At 45.2% G+C, this 21042-nt stretch overlaps 1 protein-coding gene across 2 annotated transcripts; it reads left to right on the top strand.

The window, feature by feature from the left end:
* The first annotated feature begins 637 nt into the window (after window positions 1–637).
* On the top strand, window positions 638–16544 carry YY1 (YY1 transcription factor). Of its 2 annotated transcripts, none has more exons than XM_083617646.1 (5): window positions 638–2382; window positions 10472–10622; window positions 11380–11440; window positions 11783–11941; window positions 14281–16544. In XM_083617646.1, the coding sequence occupies exons 1-5, from the start codon at window positions 1647–1649 to the stop codon at window positions 14461–14463; spliced, it is 1290 nt and encodes a 429-aa protein (XP_083473772.1). In that variant the 5' UTR covers window positions 638–1646; the 3' UTR covers window positions 14464–16544. The 2 variants fall into 2 exon arrangements, with proteins under 2 accessions (XP_083473772.1, XP_083473771.1); XM_083617645.1 differs by having other exon boundaries at window positions 1304–2382; window positions 10460–10622.
* The last annotated feature ends 4498 nt before the right edge of the window (window positions 16545–21042 follow it).

The following is a 21042-nucleotide window of genomic DNA, read 5'->3' on the forward strand; positions in this document are numbered from 1 at the left end:
ACATTTTACACAACAGCACACATTAATTGAATTCACGCTAACATAACCATTAATATTGTAATCCAAATAAACACAAGTGGAAGAGGGAAAGCAACCATTTCTGCACCCATTCTTGAGTGCAAAGTTTATTTATTCAAAGCATTTACACCTTACCCTTCAACCAGAAAAGCTTCCTAGAGCAGTTTACAAATCAATGAAAACTACGCAGTCCATTTCCTCAGGTGCTGAATCCCAAAAAGCCAAGACGCAGAAAAGAAAAGCACTCTTTAAGCACAATTTACTGGAGCACTTTTACAAGCACCACCGAAACCAGCCTCCAAATATTATATGCATTCGTCCTTCACCTTGTCCCAGGCGTCCCCCGTTTGCATAGGATCGCGAGGCACGTTGCCCTGAGCTGTAAAATCATGTTAGACAAGAGGCACCTCTCCAGAAATGCCTGCGGGGCAGCGGCAGCTCAGTTCCCAAAGGGAAAATAAAGGCAGCGACGTCTCTTCAGACGATGCGCCGAGCATCCAATTGCCAGAACGGCAACCAGTTTGCTTCCCAAAACGGAGCGATCGCGGCCAGCCAAATCTGCAGTCTCCCGGAGAGAGGAGCGGTGTCGTTTCAGCTGCTGGCGGTTTGGGGAGGCGACGAAGAGCTCCGCATCTTCTGGTCCTTTTCGGAGGGCCCTTAAGGGAGGCGGCGGCAGGATTCGGGTTAGCAAAGCGAAGCGGCGAGAGGGAAGCCACGGCGAGGCGGCATTTTGCTCCCCTTGCCTCCAAGGTGGGGGAAATCCTCCGCCCGATGGAGAGGGCAGGAGGCAGTCTCCCCACCCTCCCGTTCCTCTTTTCAAAACTGTCCCCGGGATGGCGACACGTTCCCACCCGCCACGGGCGCTCTGAGGGAACCGACCCCGACCCCTCAAAAAAGAGAGAGGCGCCGAAGTTGCCGCTGCCGCGCCAACCGGCCCAGCAAACCGGAACCAGCCAATGACAGTCGCGAGCAGCTCTCTCCAGAGAAGTGGGCGGGGCCGCAGAAAGCAACGGCCGACCCACCCGAGAGAAGCTTCGTCAGAAGCCAACGGCAAGCTGACTGGAACCCAAGAGGGAGATGATGGAGGAGGAGGAGCGGGTGGGTGGGCGTGGCTCCGCGGCTGAGCTCCTTCGCGATAGGCTGTGCGCCGAGAAGGGGGGAAGCGAGGGGCGGCGGAAGACCAACCGGCCTGTTTGGCCGTTGGTGAGTGAGGCGTGGTTTGGGTGGTGGGCGGAGCCCTGAGGTCGAGCTTCGCCCGGCGATTGGCCCCCCGGCCGCGAGCGGGGGGCGTGTCCCGTCGGCAGCCGCGGCCTCCCCCGGGCCTGGATGGCGGGCGAGGGAGGCTCGGGGCGCCTGTCTCTCGCAGCGGCGGAAGTCTCGCGAGGCGGCGCGGGCGGGATTTGGCGGCGGCGGCGGAGGCTGCTGCCTGCTTGCTTCCCACCCTCCTCCCTCCCTCCCAGCGAGGAGCTGGTGTTTGTGTGGAAGGGGGAGGAGGCGGCCGCGGAGGAGGAGGAGGAGAGGGAGAAGGAAGGCGAGCGAGAGGAGCCTGAGCCCCGCCGGCGTCGGGCGGACGAGCGGAGCCGAGGCCCGTCGCTAGGCTCGGGGCCGCCGCCGCTGCGCCCGCCGCCATGGCCTCGGGAGACACCTTGTACATCGCCACGGACGGCTCGGAGATGCCGGCCGAGATCGTGGAGCTGCACGAGATCGAGGTGGAGACCATCCCGGTGGAGACCATCGAGACCACCGTGGTGGGCGGCGAGGAGGAGGAGGAGGAGGACGACGACGACGAGTGCTGCGAGGACTGCGGCCCTCACCACCCGCCCCACCGCCGGCACCACCACCACCACCATCACCACCACCCGCCCATGATCGCCCTGCAGCCGCTCGTCACCGACGGCGACCCCAGCGGAGGCGGCGTGGGCGCCGGGGGCGGCCAGCTCCACCTGCACCACCACCCGCACCACCAGGAGGTGATCCTGGTGCAGACCCGCGAGGAGGTGGTCGGCGGAGACGACTCGGACGGCTTGCGGGCAGACGACGGCTTCGAGGACCAGATCCTCATCCCCGTGCCGGCCCCGGCCGGAGAGGACGAGTACATCGAGCAGACTCTGGTCACCGTCGCGGCCGCGGGGAGCAAGGGCGGCTCGGGAGGGGGAGGCTCCTCTTCGGGCGGCGGCCGGGTGAAGAAAGGCGGCGGCGGCGGCAGCAGCGGGAAGAAGAGCAGCAAGAAGAGTTACCTGGCCGGGGGAGGAGGCGGTGGTGGCGGCGCGGCCGAAGGGGGCGGCGGCGGCAGGAAATGGGAGCAGAAGCAGGTGCAGATCAAGACCCTGGAGGGGGAGTTCTCGGTCACCATGTGGGCCTCGGGTAAGTGGAGCGGCCGGGCGGGGCTCGGCACCTTGCGCGGGGAGGCCCCCAGGGTCCGGGGAGCCCTTCTCCGGGCCCGGCGGGCACTTTCCCCCCGTTTTGTTTTGAAGGGAGGCCATGTTTGGATGTGTGTGATGGGCGCCGCCATGTTCATCTCGCCAGGGCAAGTATGGCGGCTTCCCCCGAAAAGATGGCGGGGTCTGCGCTTGCCTCTGCCTGATTGCCCGGCTCCCTCCGGCGGGGGGGAAAAGGGAAAGAAAGATGGCGGCGGCCCCGCCAAGATGGCGGCCGAGAGGAAGAGAGAGAGAGAGAGGAGGGGAGGCGAGGCGGCGCGCCTGCCTGCCTGTCCGCGCGCGCGCGCTCTCCTTCCTTCCCCTCCCCCCCCCCTACATCTCCTCTCGTTCTCTGAGTGACTCCTGGACTAGGCCGCAATGGCGTAGTTTCTGCAGTAGGGGGAGGGAGGCGGGGCAGGCACGCGGCGGCGCGGGCCGAGCTCGGCGGCCCCTTCCCTCCCCTCTTCCAGCCTCTCGAGCCGCCTCGTTTCCGTCCCCGTCTCCCCCTGTTGCCTCCTCATTCTCTACCCCGTGACAGACTCGGGGCGACATTTAAACGTTCCCTTTCCCCCTCAGCCTCCTCGCTGGGCTTTTCCCTTCGTCGTCTTTTCAACCTTCTTTCCTTCCTCCACAAGAAAACGGATAAGCCGTTCCCTTCCCTTCTCGCGCCCCGCCTCATGTCCGTTTCCTTTCCCCAACCAGCCGCCTCGACTTCGTAGCGCTTGCCTGACTGGTTCCTCCTCATTTCTCCCCTTCCTCCTGGGATTTTGGCTAAGTCCCCCTCTCCTCCCCATAAAAACTCCCGAATCAATTCCGACAAGAGGTCTGTTCAGGAAGCGCGGCTTTCAGTTTTACTGCCAGTAAGTCGGGGAAGCGCCCTAGTTGCCGCCTCCTTCCAACACCAGAACCGAGTCCCTTTTACACGAAACACCTTTCCCAAACTGAGCCTGTTTTCACGGTTCCTAGAATCCTGAGTGTGCTTAAAAGTCTCTTTAGCTGACATCTAGCGGGGTTTTTAATAACTTGAGGGGTCTGAGGGAGGCCTAAAATTAGGCGCCTGGATCACTGACATCTGCTCTGGAGGAAGGAGGTGGATCCTCTCTGACCCTGGAAGCTGGATCTCTGGCAGAAGACCAGCAGAGAGAGTGCCTTTTGACTTAAGAGGTGCTGCCGCCTCTTCTCATTACACAGCAGGTGTGTGAAATTGACACTGCCGGCCTCCAGATCCAGGATATGTTGTTTCAAGGGAATTAACCTCTGCAGTAAACAGTTCTTGCGGTTCCTGCCTGTATATATGGGTTAATAGTAAAGGGTACCAGCTGTAGGAAACTTAAGGGTTTTAGAGTTCCCAAATGTTTTTTTCAAGTTAAATAGAGTGTTAATGAATGGAGAACCTACTACCATTAATCCTTTATTTTTAAGTGTCCTAATCCATAGAATTGCAGAGTTGGAAGGGGCTGTGAGGGTCATCTAGACCAACCCCCTGCATTGCAGGAATGTTTCACCCAAGAGTCTCATGCTCTAATGAGTGAGCTATCCCAGGTTATACGCAAGTAGATCTCTTGAAGTATCGCCTACAGAAACATAAAAATGGGTATGAATTTGGCTCCTGGTGTTTTACAATATATGCCTGCTTGGCTGATTAGAACACAGTTCATGCAGATTTCAGTGTGTTAAGTGAAAGAAACATAAATATTTGCTGAATTAGTTTTGAGTTTCTGCCTTATTACTGCATTGATAATACATAGTTTTAGAAAGTCCTGGTGTTAAAAGGGCAACTTTGTATATTAATAATAGCAGCACAACATAATCCCCAGGACAGAGTAATTGTTTTAATCATTAATAAAATAAACACTGCCAGCCAGGAGCACAATCCAGAATCTATGACTATACAGTCTACATAACATTTGTGCTGTACTAATTTTGTACATGATATTTTTTCATTGAGTAAATATATCATTACATTGCTTAGAGACCAGTGACAGATGTGTTTGGTGTGCTCTCTGTAAATCAGTGGTGTCAAAACTTCTTTCAAAGAGGGCCAGATTTGATGAAGGGCTATGTTTGTTGAGTTTTTTTAGGATTGAAGTTGTTGAGGGTTTTTTAGGATTTTATCCCAGGAAATAAACTGCCACAGGGGCCGGATTAGGCCCCCAAAACAGACTTTGAGCATGCCTACTGTAAATCCAAACTACTAAACACAATCACTTAATTTAGAACTAAGGCTTGTAATTCTTAGGAAGCAACTCACATTAGATTATGTGGAACATCATAGCTCAATCCTGTGTGCTGTCTAAAAACTATCCCAGAACAGATTTTATTCAGTGTTTTTAAAATTTCCAGTCCCCTTCACTATTGGTTATCTTGTCCTCTGATACTTCAGAGAAACTGAGCAAGTGGCATTCTGTGACAATCTAAAATGATATTTTCATAGCCATATCACTTTATTGACCATGCTGATAAATTTTCAAGTAATTGAGTTTCATAAGTGGTTCACGGAATCTGATATGTTAAATGGATAATTTCTGCAGTGACATACCCATGCTTTCTTAGAAGCAAGTACTACTGATATAAATGGGGCTTACTTTCTAGTGCAGATTGTAGTCCTATATGCTTTGTGCTTATGTTAAGCAGCTTTATCAAATATTACATGATGCAGAAGCTATTGCCAGAGGTGCCAAAAGTCAAAGATCAATTAGCTGCATTGAGCTGTGGATTTTCAGGCATCTAGTAAGGTGTCTGAAGCTACTGATGTTGATGGCCTAAATGAACTCTGTTAGTTATGGGCTCAATTCTCTCTGTTTCTGAATCAAAATCAGTGCATTAATCCAGGCTTGTTTTGACCTTGTATAAATAATGCAATAGCCTTTTCTGCTGAAATGTAATATGTATATACACCCATTATTTTCTGTGGTGCTCTGAAGCCTTGATAGCTCTTGAAGTCCATCAGCCTGCTTATATAATTTAATTGAGTACCTGCCCTGTTTGATCACAATATTGTGCTTGCTCCTTTTAGGCACTTTACAGACCACTAGTTCAAGGTGTGCTTAACAGAAGTAGCATAATTGAATTCTCCATATATGCCATACACTCTTAACAGTGGGATATATCTGAAATAATATAGTATGATGATTAAACACAAAAAGGCTCAGGTCAAACTTTTAACAGTTTGTACAAAGTTAGAAGAATTTTTCATGCTATCTTTCAGCCACCTCTTTACCTAGTATTATATCGTCTTTGTGCTATTATTATTCTCCTCTTTTGGATTCTCCCAAGTTCTGAACAGGAGTGCTATGCATCCCTCAGTTTTGGGACTGGCTACCCAGAATATTCCTTTAGCCTTGTTTAAGGGAAATTTAATGCCCTCCTGCAGAAATAATTGTTGTAGGAAAGTTTAACACTTCTGCCAGTTCTGAATTTGAATGTTATTGAATAGGGTAGAATTTGAGGAGGATGTGTTCAGTTACAGTACTATACATTAAATGGCACTCCCTTTCAGATGCTCAAATAGTTGAACTGGTTAAACTTCATAAACTTCTCAGATGCCGTCTTCTGAAATCTTTAATGCATCTTTTTACATATCCTGTGTTTTATGGTATGGAAACCAAGTTTTGGTAACCAGTTCAACTTGCTCCATAATTGCATTTATGCTGTGCCTTATCTGAACTTGTGACAGTGGAGGTCAAAAACAGTTCTTAGGCATTCTCTTCCCCCCTTTTCATGCACGTGGAAAGCCTAATAGTTTCTAGCATAATATCCTGAATTACTAAAAAAATTGTGTTAATACACCAAATACCATGTACTTGCTCTCAAGTGACTTTTAATTTTGAAGTTTGGGGTTGAGTAGAGTTGCTTCTTAAGCAATTTAATAACTTGCAGCTTTCAAATTAAGGGAAGTCCTTCTGTTGTCCTTCTGGGTAATTAGTTACATTCCAGGGTCCCATTATAGCACAATGCTATTTCTCAAACCATTAAGAAATCCCTCTCAGTTAGTAAGCGGGAAACTATTGCATGGCTATTGCAGTGACCCTTGTCAGATAGCATCTTCTAAACTAGGGGTGGATAGGTTGTGGCCCTGTATACTCTGTTGGACTCCATCTCCCATCATCCCTGACTATTGACCATGTTCTCGGGACTGATGAGAGCTAGAGTCCCAACAACTTACGGGGGCCACAGGTTCCCCCAGTCCTATGTGCCATTCCTTTTTCACAAGCGTAGTACATCTATGCCACTCCAGAATGTTTCAATGCTCTTCTGAACTAGGCATTACTTCCACATAGAAATCTAGATATCATTGAGAAGCATTTTAGCCTAGTTTCTCTCTCCCACCCCATTGTATAGTTTTCAGCAAACTGAAGCAATACAGGCGTATCTCATTAATAACAATTCACTGCAGTAAGATCTAGGTCATAATGCCCGGAAGTAGAAATGTAAGTTTAGATCCTAGTTATTAGAAATTCAGCATGTATCTGCATAATACGATGTCTTTAGCCACAACACCTGTGGCCACTGGCATCCTATCATGTTACGTTTAAGCCCCAAATCGTCCACTGATGCCCTTGACTATGCTTCTGAAACTTGACTGCATCCATCAGTGCTACTGGATTTTTTCTGCTCTGTTATCTTTTGGTTGGTCAAGCCAGTTTGGGGTGTTGTTATGTACAGAAGGTAAATGAACCAGATGTTCACCAGAACAGAGAATGGCTATAACTCATTTGGTTTCCCAAATTTGGAAGTGGTCACTATGTGAACAGAATGCTGGACTGGATAGGTGTTTGGTCTGATCCAACAGTGTTCTTCTTAAATTCTTGCATTCCCCATGCTAGTGCCAGTAATCTGTTCTGCATGATAATATACACATATTATTGCTCAAACTGTGCATACAGCTTGCTTCTGCTAGGTTAGATGATCTGTCAAGTTAGGGTCCTAGAACCATACACTGTGAAACCTAAGAACAAAACAACAGCAGCTCTTTAATCTCCATTCTTTGAAGGTATAATCATCCATCCTCAGATCCATTGAGGATTATTGAGGGTTCCTTTACCAGGGAGTATTCAACTCATCCAAGTCCAATAGTTCAGCATACTTGAAAACACTTAATACATATATTTCTTTTAAAAAAAATTTCAGAATGTAAAATGATTTTCCCAGTTAACAGCAATGATTCATCCTAAGCACATAATTGGGGACATGAGCAAATAAGATTTATGGTGAAAGTTCAGAAGCACTGACATGCATGCAGGACCAGCATTATATCCGATCTCATTTCATCGTCTTCTTTACTGTGCCTTGCAATCTTACTTGCTGCTGGTTATCTTTGCTTCTTTCTCCCATGGCTCCTTCTAGTTGTCTGTCATGTTACTTAAATCCTTATTCTTTAACCAGACTTACCATCTCTATTCATAAGCTCAGATCCACCTTTCTAGAGCATTGATCACATTTGAATGCCAGAAGTGTAAAAAAATTAAAAACTTATATAGGAATTATTGAGATTTTGACACTATTCAGGAGGAAGGAATTCCTGAGAATCCTTCATTGAACTACTACTTGAAAATTATATTTAGAGTTAGTGGTGGCATTCACAAAGAACGAAAGAACTGTATAGGTCAGGGATCAGCGACCTTTTTCAGCTGTGGGCCAGTCCACCGTCCCTCAGACCATGTGGTGGGCTGGACTATATTTTCTTTTGGGGGTGTCTGTGAAATGAACAAATTCCTATGCCCCACAAATAACCCAGAGATGCATTTTAAATAAAAGCACACATTCTACTCATGTAAAAACACGCTGATTCATGGACCGTCCGTGGGCCGGATTGAGAAGGCGATTGGGCCGTATCTGGCCCCCGGGCCTTAGTTTGGTGTTTCACTAGGAAGAATTTTCAAGGGTGAGCTATTCTTGATACCTCTCCTTGTTAGCTTATGTGGAAACTAAAATAATGGGATCAATTTATGAATTTCCCCCTTTGCAGCAGACATTTGACAAATTAGCATATGGCTTATTCATTTCTTACATGCAAATATTATTTTTGGATAGTGTTTGGGGTAGAGCTATTTACTATTCTTTCTTACAGGGAGTTTAAATTAGCTAATTTCTTCTTCAGTGGAGACAGTAATTCTTGCATAGATCTGCCCTCCCACTTGCAAGGTCATTGAAATTAGCGTCCTATATCCTGAGTGGAGAGAGTTCCTATGTAGTTTCTGGTCCTTCCCATCTTGGTGCATTCCGTGCACAGTTTCTGGGAGCCCTAGGAGAGGAAGAGGTTGCTCCTCTAGGAGAGCAATTGGTATTGGTAGTGATGGAGGGGAGCACCCAGATGGCCCGACCACCCTGTCAGGGTGGCTCTGCTAGGTTGGTGCTAACCCTCATAGGCAGGAAGGACAGATCAAAATGGGTGTAAGCCAGCGGATCTTTAGGCTACCCCACCCTCTGATTCTGGATAGTGGATCTGTCCACCTGGGGCTACAGAAGTGGATTAGCTAGTGCATAGTACAGGAGCTGCCATGCCACCTTCTGAGGGGAGGGTTCAAAGGGTGGAATAGGATCTACCACCCGCTGCACCATTTGAAAAGTTTGCAGTGCTTATCTAGGGCCCTTGTCTGGTCTTTGATAGCTGCAATAGCAGAAGGGACAGAGCCGTCGCTGGGCAGCTTTAACTAGCAGGCTTTCCTTCTCCCCAGACACCTTTGCAAGCCTTCGCCCATGTCAACAGACATCAGGACCGAAAGCCTGACGCACACATTGATAAGATGTGAAGGCTTTTTGCCAGATTCTGATGCTTCCCCTGAAGAAGTGGGTGTCTACAGCAGCCACAGCACAAATTAGTTTCGAGATACAGATGATCTGCCCAGCGTTCAAGAGCAGGCACAAATATGTACTTGTTTGGACAGACCATGTTATTTCAACAACTCGCAATAGCAGGCAGGGATCACAAGACCTTGTTCACTGCTGCAGGAAGCACTGTACCTGCCGTGCAATCTCCATGATCAATCCTCCTGTCTCATTCAGTTCTCATTCGTTTCCAAACCTGCACAGCAATTCTGGGATCCTTGGAGATGCTTGGAACTTCTTGTTGGTTCTCAGCTGCTCTTTGGCAAATGGAGCTGTCAAGGAAGTAGGACAGCAGAGAGGACAAAAAGGCATTCTGGGTTGGGAGTGGCTACTGTGGATCTTTAGGATCCTCCCAATCCCCCATCGCACCCTCTCACTGGAAGCAGTGGGAAGGAAAGGGTTTTAAAAGGACAAGCAGCCATTAAAGGAAAAATGGGGGGGGGGAATCACTTGCCCCTTTCTGTCCTGCCTGTAGGACAAAGGGGCTTCCTCCACCACAGTCTCTCTCTCTCTCCCTTTGCCCTTAGGATTGCTTTGTTTGTGCTGTGCTTTTGGTAGTTTAAAAAAGGAAGAAAATGAATTGATAATGAAATATAGAAACTGTCAAACACCTTATAATAAGCTATGGCAACAGATTTTGATTACCCAAAATGCTCAGTTAGCATATGTGCCCTGCCTGCTGTTCATATCTTTGTTGGGTTGTGGATTATTTTTCTAGCAAGGAATTGGCAGTTGAAGAATTCAGTTCTTTAGAATTAAAAATTCCGATTTCCTCTTTATTTAAGAGGGAATTATTATTAAAAGAAAATGGAAGTTAATTGCCACCTTATTGATTATGCTGTTGCTAAATTAAGCTGAAATTGGCAGAGTTGCCAGTGTATATATTTATAGTTACAACTCATCATACATTGAATTTAGCATTGTATTCATTTGAAATAGGAAATAATTGCATGTTCTATAAAGCTAGTGCTTAGTACTGGGGTGGAGGGCAGAGGGTTCCGTAAAGTACAGATTTGTAAGCAAATGACCATTTGCTAATGCATTTTATTATCTTTTTGACCCTGCATATGGAAATAGCTTGAGGGATGTTTGCTAGCGCTAAGGGTGGGGGAGGTTGTGCTAAGGTACAAGCCTAGCCAACGGTGGTGTCCTTCGAGGATGTTAAATCAAAATTCAGTTTGCTCTAATCATTTCAGATGACAAAAAAGACATTGACCATGAGACTGTGGTGGAAGAGCAGATCATTGGTGAGAACTCCCCTCCAGACTACTCTGAATACATGACAGGAAAGAAGCTACCACCTGGAGGAATACCTGGCATCGATCTTTCCGACCCTAAACAGCTGGCTGAATTTGCAAGGTAAGTGGTAAGAGAATTGTTTTTCTAGTAAAAACATTATTCCATTATTCTCATTCATAATTATCAGATACTGAGAAATGATCTTTCTGGCATAAGAGTTCAGTCACTGAGATAGGAATTGTGAGTGTGAGGATACCCTTTATTGTGTAGCTTAAAGCCTCCCAGTTCATGCCACAGTGAGAGCAGGTCACGCTGGTGGGTTACCCCCTCAGGATCTTGATCTTACAGGCATTTTCTTTAGTCACCCTTGACCAGCTTCCATCACTCCGTGGTTTTTCATAGAGACTGTCGTAATTGCTGTGAAATTTCTTCAGAGTTCTCTCTCTGATTAGGTCATTCTGGAATAAATTCTCTGGCTTGCCTGCCATATTCCTCAAGTTTCCAGATTCCTGTTTCAAAGTCCATTCTCTATTCCATCTTGCCTCCAGCCTTCCCCCTCTGGGCTCCATATCCTTAAATGTGCAGAGATAGGACCAGTCTCTTCTCACTTCCTAACCCTGTTCCTTAGAGGTTTTATTCCCAGCCAAAATAACAGCTTCCCCTCCCTCACAGAAGTTGAACTGTAAATTGTTTAGTTTCCTGGACAGTGGAATATTTCATGCCATCACACCAGCTCAGCCAGTCAGTTTGAGACTTTGCCATCACAACTGCAATACGATACAGTTGGTTTATGTCAGAAGATTGCTTTGTTAATACAAAGCAAATAAGAATATATTTCCTTTTCACTGATCAATGCTGTTGTGCTTTTCTTTGCAAGAATGAAGCCAAGAAAAATCAAAGAAGATGATGCTCCAAGAACGATAGCCTGTCCTCATAAAGTGAGTAAAATATTATGATTGCTGATAGCCTGATAGTCAACAAAATGCTTTTTAACTTCAGAGTTCATGCTTATAAAGACTGCTTCTCTGTTCCTTTTAAAAATTAAAGTATGAGGAAAGTTGCATACATTTTGTATTGTATTAAAGTATTGTTTCTGCTGATGGGAAGTAGAAGGGCCATGGCAACTAGGAAAAAGGGAAAGCAGCTCATGTATTTAAAAAAATAAAAAAACTGAAAATGACTTGGCAAAAAATGTGAAGAGGCTGAATGTGTTTTAGTAGAGCGCCTGGAAATTCTAGCTGTAATACAGTCCACTGATGGGCCTTTGTATTCTCTCGAAGGGCTGCACAAAGATGTTCAGGGACAACTCTGCCATGCGGAAGCATCTGCACACTCACGGGCCTCGAGTACACGTCTGTGCGGAATGCGGCAAGGCCTTTGTGGAGAGCTCAAAACTAAAGAGGCACCAGCTAGTTCATACTGGAGAGAAGCCCTTTCAGGTAACTTTTTTCCCCCAAAATACTTTTGGTAGACATTTATGCTGCATGTAGAGATCATTCTGAGGCTCAAAAAACCCGAAGGTACCTGTTCTCAGATAAAATTAGGTAACACCAGTCAAAGGGCTGGAAATAATCTAAATGTGTGGACAGAGAGTAATTCAAGCAACTGCCCAACAGGCGTTTCACACTAAATCTTTTCCTATCCTGTCTTGTTGGGTCATTCATGATGCTATCTTTCCATAGTTACCAGGAGGTTTGAGATCAGGTCTTATAACAAGCAGCAGACTTAATAGCTGCTAGGCAAAATATACCTAGCAAAATGTAATTACATTCACTCACTCACCACCCCCCCCCCCCAAAGCATTTCATTTGCTGGCTGCACACTTCATCATTGTCAGAGACTTAATTATTGGAGCACTTGCAAGCTGTTGATGTAGATGGAGTGCGATATATTGAGAACTGTTTCTCCCTTTCCTGACATGCTGCATTTTCCCACTACAGGCCAGGCCTCAGAGGTTATATAGGTGTGGGATGTCTTTCACTGATAAGTCATACTGTCTAGTTTGCCAGCTCAAGATGTACAAACTGGACAACATCATAAACAAATTGTATGTGTGTTTTTTCTCCTTGAGGTTTTTAGAATGTGCTTGTATGCAAACTTTTGTAATAGGAGCAATAAACAGAAATCTAGACAGTGGAGAAATTCTGTTCCTGTTGTGAAAGCTGGCGCTCTTAGAACTGTTGTTTTACCTCTCAGTAGTAGTAGTTTGCCATGGCTGTTATTCACCGTACTTTATATAAAGCAATCAAGAATTGACTTTTGCCATGTTGTTGAAGACATGCCTCTTCATCAAATGTTCCTCAGCCTTTCGTTGGCAAAAATCGTGCAAGAGGGCTATGAATGAAGCCGTGCATAGAAACAAGTGCATAGAAACAAGATAGTGAATGCCAACTTTGATTTCAGTGGATAAAGTGATCATTGTCTTTATCCTCCAGAGACGTACTTTGCTTGTTATGCCTGCTGAACTGTTCAGATAACACAGGCATTGCACCATAGCATTTATAGGAAGGAATGGGTGAGTTCTTCATGTCCATGGGATTCCTAAGTTCTTGGCTGGGAAGCCTGCCATTTGCAGTAATTTTTTTAATGTAACGTCGTGGTTAATTGGTGTACATTTATAATGTATTTTCCTGGGGAAATGTGGATTAAAGAGTAAAGGTGGTGCTTGAAGGATACCAAGAACTGCTTATAGGCTAATGTGATGTTACCTGGACTACTACTTAACTGCTTTAGAAATGTAAAGCTTTTTCTTGAGATATCTTACTGCTAGTAAATTCATGTCACGAGGTATAGAATCATACTTTGTATGATTGTATGCATTGTAGAGTTGGAAGGGATCCTGAGGGTCATCTAGTCCTAACTCCTTCAACCATTCCTCATAAGGCTTGGCTTCTAGACCCTTGATCATCTTAGTTGCCCTCCTCTGCACATGTTCCAGCTTGTCAACATCCTTCTTAAATTGTGTTGCTCAGAATTGGACACAGTACTCCAGGTGTGGACTAGCCAAGGCAGAATAGAGCAGTACTATTACTTCCCTTGATCTGGATACTACACTTCGGTTGATGCAGCCTAGAATAGCATTAGCTTTTTTTGCTGCTGCATCACACAGTTGACTCATGTTAAGCTTGTCTACTAATAGTCCTAGATCTTTTTCACAGGTACTCCAGGCAAGCCAGGTGTCCACCATCCTATATCTGTACAGTTGGTTCTTCCGGCCTAAGTGTAAAACCTTACCTATGTTCCTATTGAAATTCACTGTTAGTTTCGGCTCAGTTTTCCAATCTGTTAAAGGTCTGATTGAATCACTATTCTGTCTTCAGTGGCATTGGCTACCCCTCCCAGTTTGGTGGCATCTGCAGATTTGATGCGCATCCCCTCAATTCCTTCACCCAAGTCATTTATAAAGAGGTTGGAACAACAATGGCCCAGGACATAACCCTGTGGCGTCCCGCTTGTTACCTTTTCCCAAGGTGACGGGAAACTATTAGTGATCACTCTTTGTATTCAGTCAGTCAACCAGCAACAAATATGATCCTGTGTATGGAAGTCCATGGGTTTGAGTTTCAGCTTCATTCTGAATATTGTATGTTTGTATTGCATTTTTAAAATGATTGCCCACTGCCTTGTGACTACTATGAGAGACTGTATTGAAATGATGACTAGAAAGTGCCAGCGTGCCATGAGCAAACTAATAATAGTTTCATGTTCACAGTATTTGAGGCAAAAATATTAGTCTTACTGAGACATGCTCCTAATGCCCTGTGTTTTCATTCCACAGTGCACGTTTGAAGGTTGTGGCAAACGCTTTTCACTGGACTTCAATTTGCGCACACATGTGCGAATTCATACTGGAGACAGGCCCTATGTGTGCCCTTTTGATGGCTGTAATAAGAAGTTCGCTCAGTCAACTAACCTGAAATCTCACATCTTAACACATGCTAAGGCCAAAAACAACCAGTGAAACTCTGCAAGAAGAAAGCTCTTGGACTCAAAGCATCTTACTTTACAGGAGAATGGTTGAAAATGAATAAGCCTCCCCTTTGTATATTGTTTCTAGGAAAGAATTTAAAAAAAACAAACAAAAAAAGAACCCTACATGCCTAAAGGACTTGTTTTTGATAAAGTGGCAAAATAAACTTTAAGGGTGCATTGCTGCAATGCTCGATTTTGCTCTATAATTTGGGTTTCGAGAGTACGGTGTTTTTGTAAAGCGTGGCCCCACCTGGAGGAGGCAAGACAGTTCATGGACTTGCATCAAAGACAGTTCTTTCTACAACAGTGCTAAAATTGGACTTTTCACATTGTTATAAATATGAAGCTCACCTGTTGCTTACAATTTTTTAATTTTGTATTTTCCAAGTGTGCATATTGTACACTTTTTGGGGATATGCTTAGTAATGCTATGTGTGATTTTTTTCTGGAGGTTGATAACTTTGCTTGCAGTAGATTTTCTTTAAAAGAATGGGCAGTTACATGCATACTTCAAAAGTATTTTCCTGTAAAGAGAAAAAAAAGTTATATAGGTTTTGTTTGCTATCTTAATTTTTTTGGTTGTATTCTTTGATGTTAACACATTTTGTATAATTGTATCGTATAGCTGTAATGAAATCATGTAGTAACAAATATTAGATGTGATTTAATAGTGTTAATCAACTTAAACCCATTTTAGTCACTTTTTTTGGGGAAAATACTGCCAGATGCTGATGTTCCGTGTACTTTCTCTTTGCCTGTTCAGTTAAGGAAAGTGGTGCTCAGTTGTAGAATGTATTGTACAGGCACTGACCTTTTAACAACACCTGATATGTACATCCCGTGTAATAGAGTGGGCAAAAAAATAAAACAGTGGTCCTGAAGAAAGAATATGGCAGAAAACAATCTGTAAGCACAGCCTATTTTTCTTCTGTTGTCCAGGACAAATTATAGTTCTTTAACGTCCCAGAAATTGGATGCTAAATAAAACTCAAGTTACCTTAACTACCCCCTCCCCTGCATTCAATTAGATTTTTAATGTAAGTGGTGTATCTTCATCATAACACTAAACCCCCAACCTGAATAACACTAAGCAGTTGTGGAGATTTTGATCTCTCTGGATCATATGGAGCCTCCCATTGGGCGCTGCAGCTTTGACAGTGAAGTTTAGCTTTTGTTTTTTACATTCAGCAAGCGGTGGAGCAGGACAACCTATAGACCTCTGCTGCCTTGGTCTGATAAGGTAAGGTGATGACAGCTGCACCCATTAGTGGGGTGAGTCGTGCATGTGAATTGAAACACCAGAATGCTGAAGTAACCTGTCCTTGGCCGGGGGAGATGGTTCTTACCTTTGAGAATCTATAGAGCAGGTTGCATATTTTTTGTTGAACAGAGCTGTGTTGTATAGTTGCTGTCATTTTTCCTTCTTGGTGTCCAATAGCTGCCCTAAGTACCAAAACAGCAACAAGCTTAACTCGGATTCTGAGCCGAGAAAAGGGTGGCTTCTGCATCAGTGATGTGAATTTAAATGATACAGCCTATTTTGTTTGACTCTGTAATGCATTACTGTTGTACAATAATTCTGCATAACCTAATCAAGGGACAATGGCAAGAAGCTGTGCAGGGCACCCAAGCCCCACCCCTGATCAATGGAAATTTTAGTAGCTTTTTAGGGCACTACCCATGCTCACAAGAATATGATGGGATTCATCCTGCACAAGGACTTCTCCTGGCACAGCAGAGTCGTCCCCCCCCCCCCGGCACGCTGCATGTTGGCTAAGGGCGTCGGGACACTCTTCAGGACCTTGTATGTTCAGGAGGGGGGCAGACCAAGCCATCTGCTTAGCTCTACATTGAATTCCTCTACTTTCAACCTTAAGGGCTAGGAACTGAGGGCTAGAAATGAGTTTATTGGCAAGCTGAAATCTGAACCCTGTACCGTGTGCTGCAACTTCTGTTTTACACTTCTGCAGAATTGTAGCAGCTTGTATAACCGCTTAAGAGATTTTTAAAATATTAAGCGGTTTATAAATACTTTTAAATAAACACAACCCTGGTTGTACAGAAACGTCATTGCTGCAATGAATCTGCAATTATTAACGAAGATCTAGCTTGCAACAGGACAGAGAATGGGAATATTGCTGCCAGTGTGCTCCCCGTGTCTGATTTTATATTCGAACTGGATGGGAAGTGGGAATACAATTTTCATGTGTCAGCGACGCAACAAGAATAGCATAAACTTTATTGTTTCCAAAATGTAAATATCTTGGGCTTCAGTTCTTAATACGGGGAATGGGGACTAAGGTACCTGCTCAAGACTGAATGATTCCCATCTTGAAGCATCCCTTCTGCAGTAGTTTTGATAAGGAATGGGATCTTGTGTTTCTGGAGAAACTTGCCCACCAATTAAATGCATCTCGGGGCCATGTCAAGCCAAGCCTTAGTTTTGTTTCTGTCTTGCAATAAAGTATCATCTGTCTTAACTCTGCTTACACTAACGTAAGCCAGCATTGGTAGACAAGTGTTTCCGTTTATGGGCTCAACCTAAAAAAATCCTTTTCTCTTACACTTTGCTGTGTAGCACTTGCAATTGTGTATGCCTCTGTAGAACCATATTTATGCCTAGCATAACATCAGGTTCTCTGTAAACAATGACAAATTCATGTACTACTTTCTGTACTGCATAGTTAACTGTACATGGTAACGCCATCTTATGTGTGAAAAGCGGCTTCTAAACTTGCTAAAGCTGATTAAATTTCAGTTTATTTTTTAAAAGGGAAGCAAGAGGAAGATGAAGGCAAGGGGAATATTTGCTAGTGTTCCTTTCTCACCGTCTTGGTGTGCTGGTGTTTTTGAAGAGTCGTGAGGATGAGTGCTCTTGTTGCAGATCTCTCCTATAACTTAAGAGCGGGAGATGCTGATAGCTGTCCGTGCAGATGGGGAGCTGGTGGGAGTTTGGCGTCCCAACAATCTGCACAGCCACAGGTTTAGCCACCCCTGTGTGAGAGATGCAAGGATGCTACTTCATCATGGGACGTGCCCCTTACAGGATGCATCTGAAGAATACATGCAGGTCCCACTTTCTGAACACAACGCGTTTCCAGGAAATTATTTGTTAGGCAAGCGTTTGCATATAATGAGCTGATGGTTTCCACTGTTTCCTGTGAACAAATCACAGATTAGAAATGTTCACAATCTCCCTCCCTCCCTGAAATGGCTGCCGCTGACCAGCAAAACAGAAATAAGTAAGGAAGTGAGCAAATTCTGATTGTTTGGATATCTGAATCCGCTGTCTGTGTAGCAAGGTTTGGGTATGATTCCTGGTGTTCGGCTAGCAGATTTTGGATAACTAGTGTTCTGAGAGCGGCACCTGCATGTATATTTAATTCCTAAAAAAGAATTTAGTCTCTGAATTCCAGCTTGGGCAATGTCCACTTGCATAAGTGGTACTTCCTCTCATCCTCCATGTGCCCTCTTGTCCTTGAGACAAGTTAAAGCCTTAGAAGCGTCTCCCAAACTTGGTTCTCGAGTTGTTTTTGGACTACAATTCCTATCATCCCTGACCACTAGCCCTAGCTAGGGATGATGGGAGTTGTAGTCCAGAGACAACTGGAGAACCAAGTTTGGGAGACGCTTCTAAGGCTTTAACTTCACCTTTAGAAATACCAAGCACCTTTTGCTGCATGTCTGAATCTTCATTTAAAAAATACTGCCCAAGTGTAGCTGCAGAGTGCTGAACCTGAATAGGTATTTCAGTGGTGGGGAACTAGTAGATTCCCTGTGCTGGACTCTCAACTTCCATCAGCCCCACCAATATACCAAATTATGAGAGACTGGTAGGAGTTTTAGTCCTGCAACGTCTGGAGAACCTCAGGTTCCCCACCTTTGATGTAGCGTAACCCTGAAATCTCTATGTGGGATAAGAAGCTACAGTTAGAACTGGATATGGAACAACTGATTGGTTCAAAATTGGGAAAGGAGTACGACAAGGCTGTATATTGTCTCCCTGGTTATTTAACTTATATGCAGAATTCATCATGCGAAAGGCTGGGCTGGATGAATCCCTAGCCGGAATTAAGATTGCTGGAAGAAATATCAACAACCTCAGATATGCAGATGACACAACCTTGATGGCAGAAAGTGAGGAGGAATTAAAGAACCTTTTATTGAGGGTAAAAGAGGAGAGCGCAAAATATGGTCTGAAGCTCAACATCAAAAAAACGAAGATCATGGCCACTGGTCCCATCACCTCCTGGCAAATAGAAGGAGAAGAAATGGAGGCAGTGAGAGATTTTACTTTCTTGGGCTCCATGATCACTGCAGATGGTGACAGCAGCCACGAAATTAAGAGACGCCTGCTTCTTGGGAGGAAAGCAATGACCAACCTAGACAGCATCTTAAAAAGTAGACATCACCTTGCCAACAAAGGTCCGTATAGTTAAAGCTATGGTTTTCCCAGTAGTGATGTATGGAAGTGAGAGCTGGACCATAAAGAAGGCTGATCGTCGAAGAATTGATGCTTTTGAATTACGGTGCTGGAGGAGACTCTTGAGAGTCCCATGGACTGCAAGAAGATCAAACCTATCCATTCTTAAGGAAATCAGCCCTGAGTGCTCACTGGAAGGACAGATCATGAAGCTGAGGCTCCAATACTTTGGCCGCCTCATGAGAAGAGAAGACTCCCTGGAAAAGACCCTGATGTTGAGAAAGATTGATGGTTGGACAGTGTTCTCGAAGCTACGAACATGCTGTGGTCCATGGGGTCACGAAGAGTCAGACACGACTAAATGACTAAACAACAACAACTATTAGTGTTATCAAAGAACCTGAATATTTGTCAGCAAACTAAACAGTCCTGCTATTGCTACTAGCACATGCATAGGCAAACTTGGCCCCCCAGATGTTTTGGGACTACAACTCCCATCATCCTTGGCTAACAGGACCAGTGGTCAGGGATGATGGGAGTTGTAGTCCCGAAACATCTGGAGGGCCGAGTTTGCCTATGCCTGTACTAGCACCTCACTTTTGGTATATATGACTGAACCTGACAGTCAGTGAGCTGGATGAGTTGTAGCAGCAAGTAGGCATTTTACTTGTGCTGTAGGAACAGGAATGGAATCTGCTAATCACAGTTGCTGGGTTCCCATTACCACCGTTCATTGAGGACAATTCTAAGCTGCTCAGTTGGTGCCATTTTAGACATTGGAGGCAGGTCCCTATCATAACTGCTGTTCCCTTTGTAAGGTGGAACGGTCAAGCCCTCTTCCAGCATCGAGGGCAGGGTGGATGGGATGAGTGTACTGGTTCCATCCCAAAGTTGCCATTCTGGTTGCCTTCCACCTTCTGAAGGAGGAAGCCCCAACGAGTACAGAAAGCTCTCTACAGATTTCCTTTGGAACCCTGAAAAATCAAGGACGCAAAAGACAGGAAGCCTCCATGATCATAGGATGCTCCCTACAGACGATCACTTTTTGTGTGGGAATAAGACGCGGGTGGTGCTGTGGGTTAAACCACAGAGCCTAGGACTTGCCGATCAGAAGGTCGGTGGTTTGAATCCTGTGATGGGGTGAGCTCCCATTGCTTGGTCCCTGCTCCTGCCAACCTAGCAGTTCGAAAGCACGTCAAAATGCAAGTAGATAAATAGGTACCACTCCGGCGGGAAGGTAAACGGCGTTTCCGTGCGCTGCTCTGGTTCACCAGAAGCGGCTTAGTCATGCTGGCCACATGACCCGGAAGCTGTACGCCGGCTCCCTCAGCCAGTAAAGCGAGATGAGCGCCGCAACCCCAGACTGGACCTAATGGTCAGGGGTCCCTTTACCTTTAAGAGCACATTTATCCCCCATGACTCCTTGCATGGTTACTGAAATTGTGGGCAGGAGATTATCCTTGAAAGCTAGCATTGTAAATCAGTTCTACATTACTGAAACAGCAGCTGCATTTGCCACAGTGACCAGAAAATTGCAAGTATGCTTTATGATTAATTTTGATATCTGAGTTGAATTTTATATATGGTAAGTTCTGTGGCTATGGATCTCGAATGGTTTTAAAATACGATGCTAATGCACCTTTTGTAAATGTGATGTAAACGGGTGTGGGGTTTGCAAAGGACTTTGCTTATTGCAACACAGTATTTCTTCATCACTCCATTTACTTGGATCGTAAACTTGCATGGAAGGGACACGCAACTCTCCTTCCATTTCTGGAATTGCAAAAAATAAGAGCCAAGGGAACAACACGGCAGCAGTTTCCAACAGGTAACCTCCTGCCCTTGAAAATAACAGCACTTTCCTATGAGAAAAGCACCACAATTGCTTCTTTCAAGTACTTACTGTTTCAACCAACTCCCAATTCTGATTTGCTTTGTGCAGGTTCCGAAGACCTTTTGTCAGCAAGAAATGTCTTGCAACCTGTGGCTGGTTTGCAAAAATTGGGAGCTCTGCAAGAACCATCAACAGATCTGTTGCCTGCTTTGCACTGAGGTTGTCCCATAAAACATACAATCATTAGGTGATTGTGTTGCATTATCACGTGGGAGTGAAATACAGATGCACCTTTTGATGAAACTACAATA

This window comes from Podarcis filfolensis (genome assembly GCF_964270895.1).
Source record: "Podarcis filfolensis genome assembly, chromosome: 1".
In the NCBI taxonomy this organism is placed as follows: Eukaryota; Metazoa; Chordata; class Lepidosauria; order Squamata; family Lacertidae; genus Podarcis; species Podarcis filfolensis.

Excerpts from the sequence above, each read along its gene's own strand:
- YY1 (XM_083617645.1), top strand. The coding sequence starts at position 1,647 with ATGGCCTCGGGAGACACCTTGTACATCGCCACGGACGGCTCGGAGATG. Across the intron at positions 10,623-11,379 it reads CAGCTGGCTGAATTTGCAAG|AATGAAGCCAAGAAAAATCA; the intron begins GTAAGTGGTAAG and ends TTTCTTTGCAAG. Across the intron at positions 11,942-14,280 it reads CTGGAGAGAAGCCCTTTCAG|TGCACGTTTGAAGGTTGTGG; the intron begins GTAACTTTTTTC and ends TTCATTCCACAG.